Source organism: Brachyhypopomus gauderio, chromosome 17 (genome assembly GCF_052324685.1).
Source record: "Brachyhypopomus gauderio isolate BG-103 chromosome 17, BGAUD_0.2, whole genome shotgun sequence".
Lineage (NCBI taxonomy): Eukaryota > Metazoa > Chordata > Actinopteri > Gymnotiformes > Hypopomidae > Brachyhypopomus > Brachyhypopomus gauderio.
This window is the reverse complement of record NC_135227.1, coordinates 17523165-17538544: the sequence shown is the minus strand read 5'-3', so window position 1 is coordinate 17538544 and position 15380 is coordinate 17523165. Positions and strand designations below refer to the sequence as shown.

At 46.7% G+C, this 15380-nt stretch overlaps 1 protein-coding gene across 2 annotated transcripts; it reads left to right on the top strand.

Annotated features, from left to right (window-relative positions):
* The first annotated feature begins 1113 nt into the window (after nt 1-1113).
* peli2 (pellino E3 ubiquitin protein ligase family member 2) lies at nt 1114-14587 on the top strand. 2 transcript variants are annotated; one of them, XM_076977778.1, is made up of 6 exons: nt 1114-1459; nt 5111-5240; nt 7909-8010; nt 9342-9539; nt 9817-10005; nt 11201-14586. In XM_076977778.1, exons 1-6 carry the CDS (start codon nt 1332-1334, stop codon nt 11789-11791), a joined length of 1338 nt encoding a protein of 445 aa, XP_076833893.1. In that variant the 5' UTR covers nt 1114-1331; the 3' UTR covers nt 11792-14586. The 2 variants fall into 2 exon arrangements, with proteins under 2 accessions (XP_076833893.1, XP_076833894.1); XM_076977779.1 differs by lacking the exon at nt 1114-1459 and adding an exon at nt 1987-2741 and having other exon boundaries at nt 11201-14587.
* Nucleotides 14588-15380: the final 793 nt, after the last annotated feature.

Genomic DNA, 15380 nt, shown 5'->3' with positions numbered 1-15380 from the left:
CAGTCAGGGGAAGAAAGGGACAAAGAAAAATAAACCAAAGACCCCCGAAACAACACCAATAAAGGCTACAGGGTGGTGACACTTTGGTCAAGGATGTGTGAATGACTCTGCTGACAATAAAAAACATAAAAGAGAAACAAGGGAGGGACTGACACGAAGGGGAAGGTGGTGCCTACGGAGGGCATTACATACATTGCATTATATATATATATATATATATATATATATATATATATATATATATATATATATATATGAGAGAGAGAACAGAGAGAGTGTAGAATCCTCTAAAGTATGGTATGTTGTAACAGGGGTTAAAAGTTAATATTACCCGGGGGATGGGTGTTTGGGTGAACACCTCTCACTGAGCAAATGGCTCATTCATTTGCATTGATTTGATGGATCAACAAAGTGACTGTAGTGTAATGACTTTAGTCTTAAATGGCAGTTGAAACAGTGGTGCCCAATTAAAATGAACAATACAGACAGTTGTGCACTGTTATCTGATCATTTACTTCCAAACACGGACTGCAAATACTGGTTTTACATGTCTAGTACAATTCACCTTTAAGAAGAGCCCCCACCCCCAACAACATGAAGCAAAAACAAAAATAAATCAAACCAACCAAAGAAACAATCAAACGTACATCCTGTATCGACTGGCCCCAGGCGCAGAAGACTCTTAAAGTACATCTAGATACATCCCAACAAATTTAAACACAGCCAGCCGAAAATCTCCAGACATATGAACGCAGTGTTTTTTCCAGCCAGATCAGGTTTAGATACTGTAAGAGTACCTCTTTAAATATTTCTAGATTTTACTCTTTGTTTACATAATTGAAGGTGCCGCCTCAGACTGTGGCGGTCTAGGTCTGTGCTGTCGGAGGTAGAACCTGTGCTTTTATTTAATAGACGGTTACTTTGGAACAAACCTTGTACGTCAGCTGATATTTCCTGGTGTTACATGGTGTTATTTGTAGTTACCGAGTATTCTGTGTCGACGCTGGGCCGAGAGATCCTAACGTGTAGAGGTGGATTTGCTCCGTCCTCCCCCCCGTATAAAGTAGACGTGGGTAAATGGTATAGTCCACCCCTACCGTGTAATGTTTTTCCACTTGGCAGACAGCAGATGAAACCATCAAGTTAGGCGTGTTTCATATTGTGAAATGCCTCGTAAGGGAAAATACTTGTGAAACGCTTCTGGTGCGATGCTTGAAATTATTGAGTTTATTTTGTAAAACACAGGATTTTGAGCGGGAGCGGGAAATGGCTGTTGGTCGCGTCCTTTGAAGTACATTATTCGCCCGTGTGATCTGGTTTGGCTGAATTAGATGGACGAGGTCCAGACCCAGAAGGACTCATGTGTGGACGTGAACAGCCTGATGTTCTCACCGGGTCAAGAGGAACCCTGCACACCCACGAAAGAGCCCGTCAAGTACGGGGAGCTGGTTGTTCTGGGGTGAGTCTGATCGTAAATCAAACCGTTTTCAAACGCGCTCCAAGTGAAATTGAAGTTGGGATACTTAGTTGGTCAAGTCTGATTTCATACAACCGGTATAAGGCTCATAATCTGACTTGTCAAACCTCGATCAGATATCTCTGGTGGGTTTACTTCTGTGAACTATACCCTTACTTACATTAGCTAGCGAGATAACTACACGGAAACGGCGTATTTATACAGGAGGCGTTTTGGAGCCACAAGTGACCACCCTAGAAATCCCTGAAATTCACGTTATTCTACTAATGAAACGCGGCGTCCCCGTGGACGTTGAGAGGACGTAATCCCGTTTACTTTACCGCTCCATAATCTACAGACGAGACGTTTGCATTTCTCTCTTTCTGGAGTTTTCTGTTTCTTTTCTGCAGTTTTAGCAGATGATCAATATTATCAAATATACAGCGATCTGATAATCCTAATCCTGATAATCCTAATCCGAATGGTGTAATCTCGGGGCTGTTATGGCTCCTTCATAACGGACGTTACTCGCACTTTGCCCAGGAAGTTCCGCAGATTTAGGGCGCTGCAGGAATTCGGAAATAGTCCAAGAAAGTTACACCCCCCTACAGACCACTGGCCCCTTTACTGTACTCTCCCCCCCAAGTTCTTCTGCAAATCAAGGTTGTTTAAATAAGGCAGACTAAGACTGCAGTTGCGACATTAATTATCGGCCACTTTGTTGCATTTAGTGGTTTATCGTCCTATTTGTCTTGTGGCTATTTTGTTTACTTTCTGGGGCTGTTGCGTGTTTCTCGTCTTCAAACAACATTTTACATTAGAAACATTTGCATATTTAGTTTCCGTTTTTTTTTGTATGTGGTTACATACGTGCTTACAAATGTACAATTTCTAAAGCAGAACGCGTTTTGGCGCAGAGTGACCGATGGACCGAGATCAGACTTGGCTGTGATGGTGGGTCTGAGTACAGCCCGTCCCCAGATATGTTGGGACTCACATGACTTCTCCAGCTGTCGGTACTCGCTCACACGGCAACAGTGCCATGCTCTTCTCCTGGACGGGCTCCTGGGCCTGGGTCTGCCTGGCACTGCCCCCTGGCACACTCGGAGAAGACAGCGTGGCTGAAAGGACGTATTATTGATCGGGACACAAGGCCTGGGTCTCTGCAGCCCTGCTGTCTCTGTTCTTTGTTCCCACTGGTCTGACTGGGCTTATTAATGGGACTTTGTGCTACTCTGCTAGCTTCTTGAAGGGGACGCGACCGGCAGGCCAATTTAATGTTCAGGTGGTTGATCTTTGTGGGTGGCAGTGAGAGGGTCTGTGAGTGAGTGTCTGGTCCACAGGGTGTCTAGTGTCGCATGTCGCACTCTTTCCTGAAATGGACGTACAAACACGAACCTTTAACCCCAGTGCTCTGGGAATGGCTTGTCTGGTTCTGCCGCCTCAGGTGGGTTGTAGCACCCAAAAGGTGTTGGTTAACGATACCACACATTTGAAGAAGTTGGGCAGCGATTCTTAAGTCGTATTCAAAGCGTTCTGTGTCGGTTTAGCTACAGTGAAGGTCAAAACGTGCAGACAAGGCCACCGGGTTTGTGGATATAGTGCGGAAGTGCTGATTTGTGTGTATCTTTGTGCCGTGTGCAAGTGGACTTTTCCAAGTTTGTCCGGTTACAGTGGACGTTTCTGCTTTCATTACAGGTTTATACAGTAAATATCCCAACCCTGTGTTCTGCGTGCGGGGGGTGGGGGCGGGGCCTGCCTCGGTACCGCCCTCCGCTCGTCTTAAGGTGTTTCCGTAATGTTTGTGGACCTGAGCCAGACGCAGTTTCCCAGCGCTGACTACACTTTGTGAAATTAAAACTGTTTCCTTACTATAGCTGCACTTAACAGGAACTTGGTTGCAAAAAAGCTTCACAAACCTGAGTGAGCACAGTGTGTTTATTTTCACATAGCGCTTTAAAATTCCAGCGTCGTAATGTGCAGATGTAGTGTCTCGTGAGGATATGCAACCCTTGACTTTCTGTTCCTGCAGATTGTACGGTGACTGGTAATAATGTAAACACGCCGAGGTCCTCACAGCTAGCAGAAGTCTCACGCAGGGCTGGAGACAGCAGCAAACATCTCAGGAAAAGGGAACCCCTGTGGACGTACACATTGTGCAGTGTGTGTGTGTGTATGTGTGTATGTATATATAATATATATCTCTTGAAAGCATTAACTGGGTTTTATATACTGCTGTAATGTGTCAATATGTGTATACACGACCACACAACATGCATAGGATACACACACACACACACACACACACACACACACACACACACACACACACACACACACACACACACATTGCAGCACTCTTGGAAGCATTAACTGGGTTATGTATTGAATAATAAAGTTTACTTGAAGTTCCTGCTTTGTAATGTGAGGTGCTGGTGGGTTTCTCCGAGAGCCTCTGGTTCAACACAGGAGTGTTTGAGGAGACCTTTGGTTGGTTTGGCTCAGGTTCGCTGGGAAAGTGGCTGCAGTGAGCTTCTCTTTGGCCTGGAGATACCGCAGACGTCTCCAGAACATTCGTTAGCCACGTGCACCCTCTGTTTATTCTGCGTTTTTCGGTTCTCATGAGCTGTTCGTCCATGGATGTGCACGGGGACCACGACGGTTAACCGTTCAACAGTCGAGTAGCAGATGTGGCCCCGCCCTTGTCTGGTTTTGCAACGTCGGTTATTTTGGTATTTACATTCTAGTGCTGAAATCCATGTTTTAAAGCTGTGTGTTCGTGTATGATACGAAGGAGACATGTTCACTGTGCGTGATATGAGACATGTTCATTTTGCGTGATATGAAGGAGACATGTTCATTGTGCGTTCTCGTGTAATGCTGCTATGCTGGAATGCTGAGGTGGACGAGATGATCGCTGGGTTTCCGGAAAAATGCGCGTGCGTCTAAAGAATCTGGGAGTTCTCCGAATTGACCTGCTTTTGGCAAAAAGCAAACAAACGCAGAAAGCCAGAAATCCATGGGCATGTTAAAACTTGTAGTAATGTGAGCATTAGCAGAAGACCTTAGTGGATCAGAACTGGTTAGTGGATGATGAGTCAAGCCAGTGACTTCATTTCCAGTGTATCTTACTAGAGAGCAGTCATGTTCGCTAGAAGTTCAGCTGAGAACCACACCACCCCAGTGTGTGTAGTAAATCAGATAAAACCTTCTGAACGACACTCTAACCGCACATTACCGCTTGCCCACATGTTAATTGCTGCTAGTGTCTGGTCTTTAAAACAGTCCCTGTCTGGTCTCTAATGTCTGTTCTTGCTCTGTGCTCCTACTCCACCTGTTCCATGCTTGGTGCACTCTGTAATATCTGGTGAGGTGAATGTAACTATATAATCAGGACGGAGCAGAAGTACCTTTACTACACCTTTACTACACCTTTACTACACCTGGCCTATGTTGTCGTTTTTGAAAATGACCATTAAGATTTTATTTTATTTTTTTTATTACATGCAAAGTTTCACATTTTCAAGGCCCAAACAAAATCATCAGCAAGTCCTAGACTCATAATGGAAGTACTGTCATCACGACGCGTGGCTGATGATCACACGTAGCTACACAAGCTGGCGTTCATCTTTCTGTTCTCTCGTTCCTGTGCAGGTATAACGGGTCCCTCCCTAATGGAGACCGAGGCCGAAGGAGGAGTCGCTTCGCCCTCCACAAGCGAGCCAAGGCCAATGGTGTGAAGGCCAGCTCCGTACACGTGCTCACCAACCCGCAGGCCAGCAAGGTAACCCGTGTCCCCCGTGTCCCCCTGTCCCCTGTGGACCCCTCAGCAGGAGGGCAAAGCGTCAAATCTTTGCTCATGTAGTAGGATAACCTCGTTTACCGTGGCCTCCTTAACCAACTGGATGTGGCGCTCCTTTGTGCTCCGTGGATGGGAGTGCCATGGAGACCAGGTTGGCATTCCCAGCTGTGGCGTTTCTGGTGCAGGACCTCTCCGGCGACACGCTGGCGTCAGATCGCTGTACTGGCGGACAGGAGAAGTCTGAGTCCTCTCCTACGTTCTCACACTAAACGAGCTCTCTAGGGCGTGGGTTTGTTCCAATGGAATGTTGCTGCTACAAAATCCTGCTCGAGGCCTTGGGTTGGGGCCTCGGTGGAGACGTTTTCAATAGCACAAACATACTAATGAAACAGCTGCTAACGGCAACAGTAAGCAATCAGCCTTTTTTTCTTCCATACCAGCTGCAAACATCTGACGTGAGCCGTCTGGTCTGGTAGTCTTTGGGACACTTGGGTCCACTTGAACGCCCCTCTCTGTGACACCTGCGGACTGTGCGTCTTCAACAGTGAGCCAGCGCGCTAATGGCTAGCTGCCCTCTCTGCTCTCTCTCCACGAGGATCTACCTCAGCAACAAATGATTCATCAGTGTGTTTGCATGTGCCGTGACCTTTTTTTTAAGGTCAGAGAAAGTAAATCCCTGCCAAAGACCTGCTGCTTTTTTGTGGGTCACGTTGCCTTTTTCCCCTGCTGCTGTAATAGTTCATGTCATTTTGAATATGCTGCTGATTGTCACATGCGATTTGACCTTTGTGAGGAGCAACACTAGGGAAGGCACTATGGACCAGCAGTCCTGTAGAGAAGAGAGACCAGCAGTCCTGTAGAGAAGAGGGACCGGCAGTCCTGTAGAGAAGAGGGACCAGCAGTCCTGTAGAGAAGAGAGACCGGCAGTCCTGTAGAGAAGAGGGACCGGCAGTCCTGTAGAGAAGAGAGACCAGCAGTCCTGTAGAGAAGAGAGACCGGCAGTCCTGTAGAGAAGAGGGACCGGCAGTCCTGTAGCGAAGAGAGACCCGCAGTCCTGTAGCGAAGAGAGACCCGCAGTCCTGTAGCGAAGAGAGACCCGCAGTCCTGTAGCGAAGAGAGACCCGCAGTCCTGTAGCGAAGAGAGACCCGCAGTCCTGTAGCGAAGAGAGACCCGCACCCTATGAACGAGTCTGTAATAAAGCTTTGTGTTCTGTAGAAGAGGGTCTTGTTTTCAACTCATGACCAAACTGACTGGCGTGAAGGAATTCTTTGTTGGTCGTGGTTCTTTCAGAGGTGGTTGTTGTTGGCTATTTGCCGTTTCGGTGCCAAGCGTCTGAGAATAGCTCTGTGTTTGCTGTGCTCTGTGAACTGTGTGGGTCGCGATCTGGATTGTGCTCTGTGCCGTCTCCATCTTGGCCCACGGGCTTCTCCTGTGTGGGCCTCACAGCGGGAAGGTGAAGTCAGGAGCTGGAGGTCCTGAGCAGCACCCGCCCCGTCCTGCCGCGTTACTTTGGTGTCAAAAGTGTTACAGACAACAAGCCGTTCTGCTTGGGTGTTGGCACCTGCACTGACGTTCAGACGATGGGTCGCACAACGGCGCTGAGCTCTTCACAGAATAATCGGTGAAATGTTAGTTAACGCACGCCTTTGTGGCAGTGGGTCGTAAAGCCCGGCTGGCTGAGCGAGTCTCCAGGCTGCCGGGCATTGCGATGCTCTCCCCACGGAGCTGGACTGTTAACGCTCCCGGCAGCAGTATAACCGGGTTCTGCTTTTCACAGGCGTCGGCCCCCCGCGCGAGGCCCCTGGGCCCTATTGTCTCTGGTCTTTGTGTGTGTGTGGTGCTTTTGTGCCCCACTGTAAGTCGGGGTGGGGGGTGGGGGGAGGGTGGAGGTGAGGTGGGGAATGCTCCCACTCCCAGTACTTCACCACTAAACCAGCGTGGAGGAGTTCTCACTCGCTAGCGCTCGCCCTCACCTTCAGCTGCTGGAGTGTGTGGAGTGAAGACACTCCTCTCCACGCACTCCGTGACTGAGGCTGCCCGTGTAGAGGGACACCATTCTGCACAGGAGAGTGTTGCACTGCGATATAGGGAGTACCATTAGCACGACTAAACTGTGTGTGTGTCTGTGTGTGTGTGTGTGTGTGTGTGTGTGTGTGTGTGTGTGTGTGTGTGTGTGTGTGTGTGTGTGTGTGTGTGTGTGTGTGTGATTCGGCCCGGTAGCACCCGCACTGCTGCAGTGTGATTTTTGTCCTCATCTCCGGCTCTATAACCGAGTTTCTTGTGTGGACTAAATTGTAGGCTAATGACCTATTTTTCCAAAACTAATGATCTTATATTTGTCTCCCCATTGTGTAATGAAATGCTTGGCCCCGTCACTATAATACTGACCTACTCCATAGATAGTGTGTTTGCAGTTAACACACCAACAGTTTATGGCATCTGCCCGTGCTGGTAAAGTGACGAGATGAAGCTACTCTGCACAGCGTCTACATCTCACCTGTGCTACATCTCACCTGTGCTACATCTCACGTCTTCTAATGCTGATGTATAATGATGCCCTCATGGGAGTCTGCTGTGCTCACCTGTGATTGGACTATGGCTGTGTGTGGCCGGGAGGAGCTTCCTAACGGTTCTTGTGTTGTGTTGTAGGCCGTCAACTGTAAAGGCCAGCATAGCATCTCCTATACTCTGTCCCGGAACCAGACTGTGGTGGTGGAATACAGCCATGACAAAGACACGGACATGTTCCAGGTACAACCCCCCCAAAAAAATAACCCACACACATCCGTGCGAAGTATATAATAAACCCATAAATTAATACCCCAAACAAATACATATTCATCCAATAAAGACTTTTAGCAGAGTCAGAGTCTGGCCCGTGTGCTCTGAGACCTGATCTCGGCAGGACCTCTGCTGGGAGACGGCGATCCCAGCCGCCCCCTGGGGGAGCGTCTGCCGTGATGGATGCGTGCAGCCGGGGGGGACGTGAGGGCATACGGGGCGATCTGCGCATGCCTCCAGCAGCCAATGGGAACGCAACAACAGGAAGCCACAGAGAAAACGATTCACTTTATTATAGTTGTTAAGGCTTTTCTTGTGTCTTTTTTTTTTTTGCTGTCTTTTGTATTTATTTTTAACAACTACTCAGATGTGTATGGTTGTGCCTTTTGAAACTGTAGTACTGTTTCCCTGGTCTGGGGCAATCTAAAATGTTCTTTGTTGCATCTTATGTTTATTTAAAGCGTGGAGCTGACTGCCTGGTCTATCCTGGTTTAAAGCACCGTCATTATGTTTATGGTGAGGCCACATTAGTGCTAAGTGACACCCTGCAACGGCCACGCAAAGGTTTCTTTCCTTTTTTTTGGGTACGAGCCCAAACTGCTATGTGCATGTTACCAAAACTGGGGGTGATCACATGAACATTAGTTGGACGCTGTGTAGTCACATGGGCTCAGACATCCTGCCCGGAGGTGTGTGTACAGTCAGCCATCTTTGTTTGGAAAGACGTTCAGAAAGAATTCAACAAGCTTTTGTCCCGTTCCCATGTGGTTGTACTGCTGAATAGCTTGCAGCTACACCCCCGGCTCTCCCCTTCTACACCTCTGGTGATGGGGGTGGTGGGTGCTGGGTTTGCCAACAGGGCAAGAAAATCGACCACGAATTGAACAGAAGAAAATGCAATAGGCTTAAATAGGCCAATTTGATGTTGAAAACGTCTCTCCTGAAGTGATTGTGGTGCTGCTATGTGTTGACGGGATTTTGTGCCAAATATTTTTGAGATATTGTGATACTGCACTGAATAAACCCCGATCTGCTTTCCACATTCAGATTTAAACCTCTCAATCCAAAACGGCTAAAGCTGTTATGTAATACATAATAAATTAGGTATATGTAAGTGTTTTATATTTGTACTTTATAACTCTGGGCCTTTAGAGCTAAATATGAGAACAGTACATGTACAGACTGTTCTTACATCACTGGATGTTTAATACACATGTTGGCTAAACACTCCTCTCTGGTGTTATTAGTAAATTCATTTCCATCTGGATAAAGTTGACCAACACTTTCTTCTGTGGTTGCAGATTGGCCGATCGACGGAGAGCCCCATTGACTTTGTGGTGACGGACACCGTATCAGGGGGCGGAGACAGCGAGGACACGCCCATCACCCAGAGCACCATCTCGCGCTTTGCCTGTCGGGTGGTGTGTGAACGCAAACCTCCGTACACCGCTCGCATCTACGCTGCAGGCTTCGACACTTCCAAGAACATCTTCCTCGGAGTGAGTGTGTGAACATGTGGCATGCGTCTGCCTCCGGTGTGTGTGGGGCGAAACGCTCGACTGCTTTTATCGCTGGCATTTGAGGAAGCCTCCATCTATATATACATAAATGTTCTGACTGGGGAAGTATCATCTTCCGCTGATTCAGTGGAAACTTCCAGAATAACCTGGTAAATATAGGTGTGCTGATTGCCAACTGAATTAGTCACCGCGGTCGTGAACGTGTGGCTGTGTTTTTGTACACGTACAGCCGTTGAGCAGGTTCACCTGTCCACAGGAAAAGGCAGCGAAGTGGAAGAACCCAGACGGTCAGATGGATGGGCTGACGACCAATGGCGTGCTGGTGATGCACCCACGGGGCGGGTTCACCGAGGAGTCCACGCCTGGTGTGTGGAGGGAGATCTCGGTGTGTGGAGACGTGTATACACTGAGAGAGACTCGCTCTGCGCTCACACGAGGCAAATTGGTTAGTGGCCTTCCAGAACGTTCTCTCCCGTCTGTTATACCTCTGTCTACCGTTATTTAAGACCGTGTAGGTGGGGGGTGTCCGTTCAAAATCCCCTGACATAAGTTGTCCTAACTCTGTCCCTTTTTGCTGCAAACTAGTTAAGCTTCAGTGTTGTAGCTCTACGGTTCCATGAGTTCCTGAGAGAGATGTGGTTTAAGTGTTCTCTCTAATAATAGAAGATCACAAGACTACTGTGTTTGGGGAGGAAACTGGTTTGAACTGTGTGCACGTTGAATGTAAGAACAATGCTTAATATTTTTGACTGCTGCTTCAGGAGTAGTTTTAGATCTTAACTTGCCAAAAGAGCAAACAGCTCCCCTATGGTTCCAAATAACTGCCCTCTGATGTCAAAAGGGGTGGGGGTTGGGGGGGGGGGGTAGTGGTGGGGCTTAGGGTGGGGGGGGGGGGGGGTGTGAGCAAACATTCCAAGACTGGGTTGGATCTAATAAGTGCAGATTCTGAATTGCTGATTCATATTCAATTTACTTCTGACTGTGGCAGGATGTTTATGCATCTTTATGGAATAACTGACTTCACTGACTTCAGTCAAGTTTACATTGGGGTTCTTGCATATATTCAAGTCTAAACGGGATATGGGTTAGATATGGATTAGATATGAATTATGTGGTATAAGAGCTGGAAATGTGAATGTGTAAGTTTAAGCTAGTGAAAAATGTTACGGTGAAGATTTAGTCAGTACTCTGACTCATGCTGTAAGTTGCATAAAAGCGAATGATAAAACATCATTTCATATAATTTCTTTAGTCTGCACTAAATTAAGAGTATCACGAATTATAAATTGACAGATTAGATAACCGTGGAATACTAATAAATCCAGACATCAAAATGTGGAACAAAGTGTTCTGCAGTTTAGAACGGCCAAGTCTGAGCTTTTGTCTTTTTGAAGCCACAGTAAATACTAGTATTGTATACTAGATGAAGACTGGGAGTGTAGTCTCTGTCTCCCTCTGCTGGTCAATATCAGAATGTCTTCTTTTTTTGGCTTTCTGACTAACGGTACTGACTGCCAAGGGTAGACTGAGTTTTTGATCTCTTTCTGAAAGCTCAGATGAATGCCGGCGTGTTTAACTGTGTGAGCGCAGTGGGCGGCTTTGTGCTCGTCTGGTGACCGGTTTGTGTTTTGGGCGCCCAGGTGGAGAGCGAGAGCAACGTGTTGCAGGACGGCTCTCTGGTGGACCTGTGTGGAGCCACACTGCTGTGGCGGACGGCGGAGGGCCTCTTCCACACGCCCACGCAGAAGCACCTGGAGGCCCTCAGGCAGGAGCTGAACGCAGCGCGGCCCCAGTGCCCCGTGGGCCTCAACACGCTGGCCTTTCCCAGCATGCAACGCTGCAGCCGCGCCCTGCCCGCCCTGGCGCCCCGCGAGGACAAGCAGCCCTGGGCCTACCTGGCCTGCGGGCATGTGCACGGCTACCACGACTGGGGGCACCGGTCCGAGCGCGAGCCCAACGCCCAGAGGGAGTGCCCCATGTGCAGGACGGTGGGCCCCTACGTGCCGCTGTGGCTGGGCTGCGAGCCGGCCTTCTACGTGGACACCGACGCGCCCACGCACGCCTTCGTTCCCTGCGGCCACGTGTGCTCGGAGAAGTCGGCCCGCTACTGGTCCGAGATCCCCCTGCCCCACGGCACCCACGCTTTCCACGCCGCCTGCCCCTTTTGCGCCAGCCCGCTCGGTCTGACCCAAGGCTGCGCCAAGCTCATCTTCCAGGGCCCGGTGGACTGAGCCTGCGTGCCCGATCAGAACCGGGCCGGGTTCCCGTGCAGATTGAGCTTAGAACTTCGCGGAGGAACGAGTGAGGCCGCGAGCCACGAGGCTGGCGTGGTCCGCTGAAGTTCTTCTCCAGGGCGGAGAAGAACCCGACCAGCTCTGCTGCTGTGGCATCGAAGTTGCCTTGGAGACGAGACCATCTCCTTTATCGCAAACTGTTGGTTGAGTTGGTGCACACACATTACAACCAATGACATTTGACCACTTGACGGCCTCGTTGAGCCTTGCATAGATCCGCTGATGTGTCAAAAATAAAACACAACACACACAGCTGGAAGATGCTGTCTGCCTTGAGCAGTCACTAGGCTTTATTATAATGATTAACCTTTTAGCTGGATTAGTTCTTCTTGAACAATTTTACTTAACAATATTGCTTAAAATTAAAATATTAGACATTCTCTCACAGGTTTGAAATACCAAAATGATCATCGCCCAAAGATTAAATGGCAGCCAAAGCAGAAATGAGATCAGTCGCTGCTCGGTGATCAGTCGCTGCTCTGAGATCAGTCGCTGCTCGGTGATGTATGAGTGTGCCTCATGTTTGGGGTTACTTTTACGTGACAAGTGTGAGCAGCTTTTTGTGTGTTTTTTTGTTTATTTGTTTGTTTGTTTTGTTTAAAAAAAACAGCTACTGCCTCTGAACTGTAGGCCTCTAATTTAGATGCTGGACTGGTGTTGTCGGTCCATGCCAAGGTTGACTGCACTGTACGTTTAAACGTCTGTACGGGCATCAGAAGTGCAGTGTGCAGTCAGGACTGGTGGAGATGTCTGCACCATCAGCAACGTCTTGGAACATCTCACTACGTCTTGGAACATCTCACTACGTTGGTTTTGTTGCTTTGAACCAAAAGCTGTTAACATGATTGTGTTCCCCCCCCCCCCCCCTCTCCCTTCGTCCCCAGTGGAGATTAAAATCTTAACAGGATATGAATGTTTGTAAGGTTGTTTTAAGATGAAAGAAACTTTTATTCTTCTATTGTCTTAACATTTGTACAGAGATTGATTTTAGTGTGCATGGGGGATATTTTTGTTTTTACAGTTCTGAATGAGTTATTTTGATCAGGAGATGTGGTTATTGCAAAAAAGCTTATAAAAGATTTAATTCAAAACAGCTGTCTTTATATTTTCTCTTCAGATTACTAATGCTTTACTATTATACATTCAAATACTATTTTCAAACAGAAGGACTTTTTATTCTTGCATTTGAATTCTGCTCATTTACCGGCCCTGCCCACCCATTACCAACATGTTAAAACAACCATATTCCTTTACAGAAATTACATTTGGGCTACAGTGAGAATGCAGAGATTGGTGTATGGCTAGTAATGTACACATGGAAGATGAATTGTAAGCACTGTCATATATGAAACAACAATTTGAAACGGGGCTCTGTAAGCTGAAATAACTACTGTGTTTCTCAGTCCTTTTGAACAATGAGCTGAACATTTTTATAAAGTTGAGCTATCACTTCTTCTGTCTAGCTGTGTAGTACATTAAGGGATAAAGATACCAAATGGCCTTACAAAATAACATTAAATATCACATATGAACTATGAGTTATGAGTGCCCATAAAGCAACACTGCTTTCCACCCTGCATTCTTCGCTGAATCCCACCAGTCAGCTGAATTTCCATCCTCCCACTCTTTTTTTTCCGTTTTTACATGAAAGGCTTCCTGAATTGTTTTCCTCCTGCATTGCTCATGATGGCCACAGTAGGGCGCTGTTGTGACGGTAATCGTTTGAACTGGAATTCAGATAGACCTATAATAAAAAGCAAAACCATCAGCAGTCTCTAATGTAAAAACGTTACTGAAGGTATTTATCAGCGGGTAGGTGAGCTGACATGGATAAGAGAAAACAAAAAAGATTTACCGAGAACTAGGAAATGTTTTAAACTGGCAATAGACATAGATGTGACTGATGTAAAGCAGTAAATTGAGTAGTTAGTGGGTAAGCAATCGCAATTTGTGTGTAAAAGTAATGAATTATTATTCACAAAAGGGGTTAAATGCTTGAATTCTGTTATATTGCAATGATTATCCCAAAACTTGTACCCTAGCCATAAAACGGATTGCAATTGCATACTTTACGAACATATTTTTAAAAATGGAAACCTTTGTTTATTAATTCAATGCACACAAAAAGGTTACATTTAATCCTAGCACTTGAATATCTAACTGCTAAGTTTCAACCAAAAATACTCCCAGTCCATCTTTCCAGCCGATCAGCCAGCCCAGTGTGTGTGCAGTAGGTGTAAAACTTGCTCTGTGCCTCTCCACAACTACACAAAAACAGTGTGAAATAGCTTTATATAATGGTAACCACATTATCCCCATACTGAGATGACATATTCGTCCTTTTCATATCATTTGTCTCTACATATAAGGGCATATAAAAGGATTTAGATTTAGAACATACCATTTAGCTGCTATGAAAAGAACGGATCAGTGGGCTGCCATGAGTGCTAATTAACATTTTCTCCAGTAGATGTTGGAGAGATGGGACATGCCTCGTGGTTTTTGTGAATGACAGTCGCTGTGCTAAAGGTGACAATACGCTCCTTTAGTAAATCTCCGCTTGGCTTGCTCTCACCTAAGAGGGTTTATTAAAAATGACATCATTCCTGTTTTTATGAGATGGCAACAGCCCGATTTGTCTTTCCTCTGGAAATTTTCTGCTGTGCCACACTGGGAATTATTTTTTTTAAGTATGTAATGTTATGTAACTGAATAAGACACATCGCAATGTATAATATTCAAATAAAAACGACAAAAGATTGTGAAATGGAAATTGTAGTTTATTGTAAATTTGAACCCCAACAAGGTAACTCGTGGTCATAAGCCAGGTTCAGTAACCTCGGGCTCTTGGTTTTCTCTTAATGGACAAAAAATGCATTTTTTCCTTGGAGAATCCCCACTGGCGTTGCAATAAAGTCCAAAACGAAACATAATCCATATGTGGAAAACTGGTCCACAAATTGCAGCTGCAGTGGTCACGTGTTGCAATCGATAAAACGAGATTCCTCTGTTTCGGATGCTTCAAAACTGCACAAAGCCGCACCTTTCATGGCCCGAATATTGATATTTGGCCTCCATATTAAAGATCTTTGTGGCGCTGCGGCTGCCTCGTATCGTTGTAAGTGTTGAACCTCTCACAGAGGCAGAGAGACAGACAGACAATGTCTTTTATTCGGCGCTTCATGGCTGACTGCGGCGACATGCCTGCCAGCTCAGACGGGAAGCTGCAGGATCAAAGCGCCGAGCGCGGACGCACGTGCCACCTTGCATCAGCGAACCGGAGGCGCAGCCAAGTTATGACACCAGATCCTAATGGTTCAATTTTCCGTTTGAGCTCACATCTTTTCATATGTAGCCTATCTGTAAAGCACGTCACACAATGCCATATTTACAGCAGCAATTTAATCCAGTCTATGTATAACGCAGTCACTCAACCAGCCTTTCACGTTTTAAAGCTCATAGTTAGAGAGAAATATTATTAAGGAATGTGATATAAAATAGTCCGTCGGTAACAACGAAATATCCG

Coding starts and splice junctions, on each gene's coding strand:
- peli2 (XM_076977778.1), top strand. CDS start 1,332: ATGGACGAGGTCCAGACCCAGAAGGACTCATGTGTGGACGTGAACAGC. Junction 1,460..5,110: donor GGGGAGCTGGTTGTTCTGGG/GTGAGTCTGATC, acceptor GTTCCTGTGCAG/GTATAACGGGTCCCTCCCTA. Junction 8,011..9,341: donor AAGACACGGACATGTTCCAG/GTACAACCCCCC, acceptor CTGTGGTTGCAG/ATTGGCCGATCGACGGAGAG.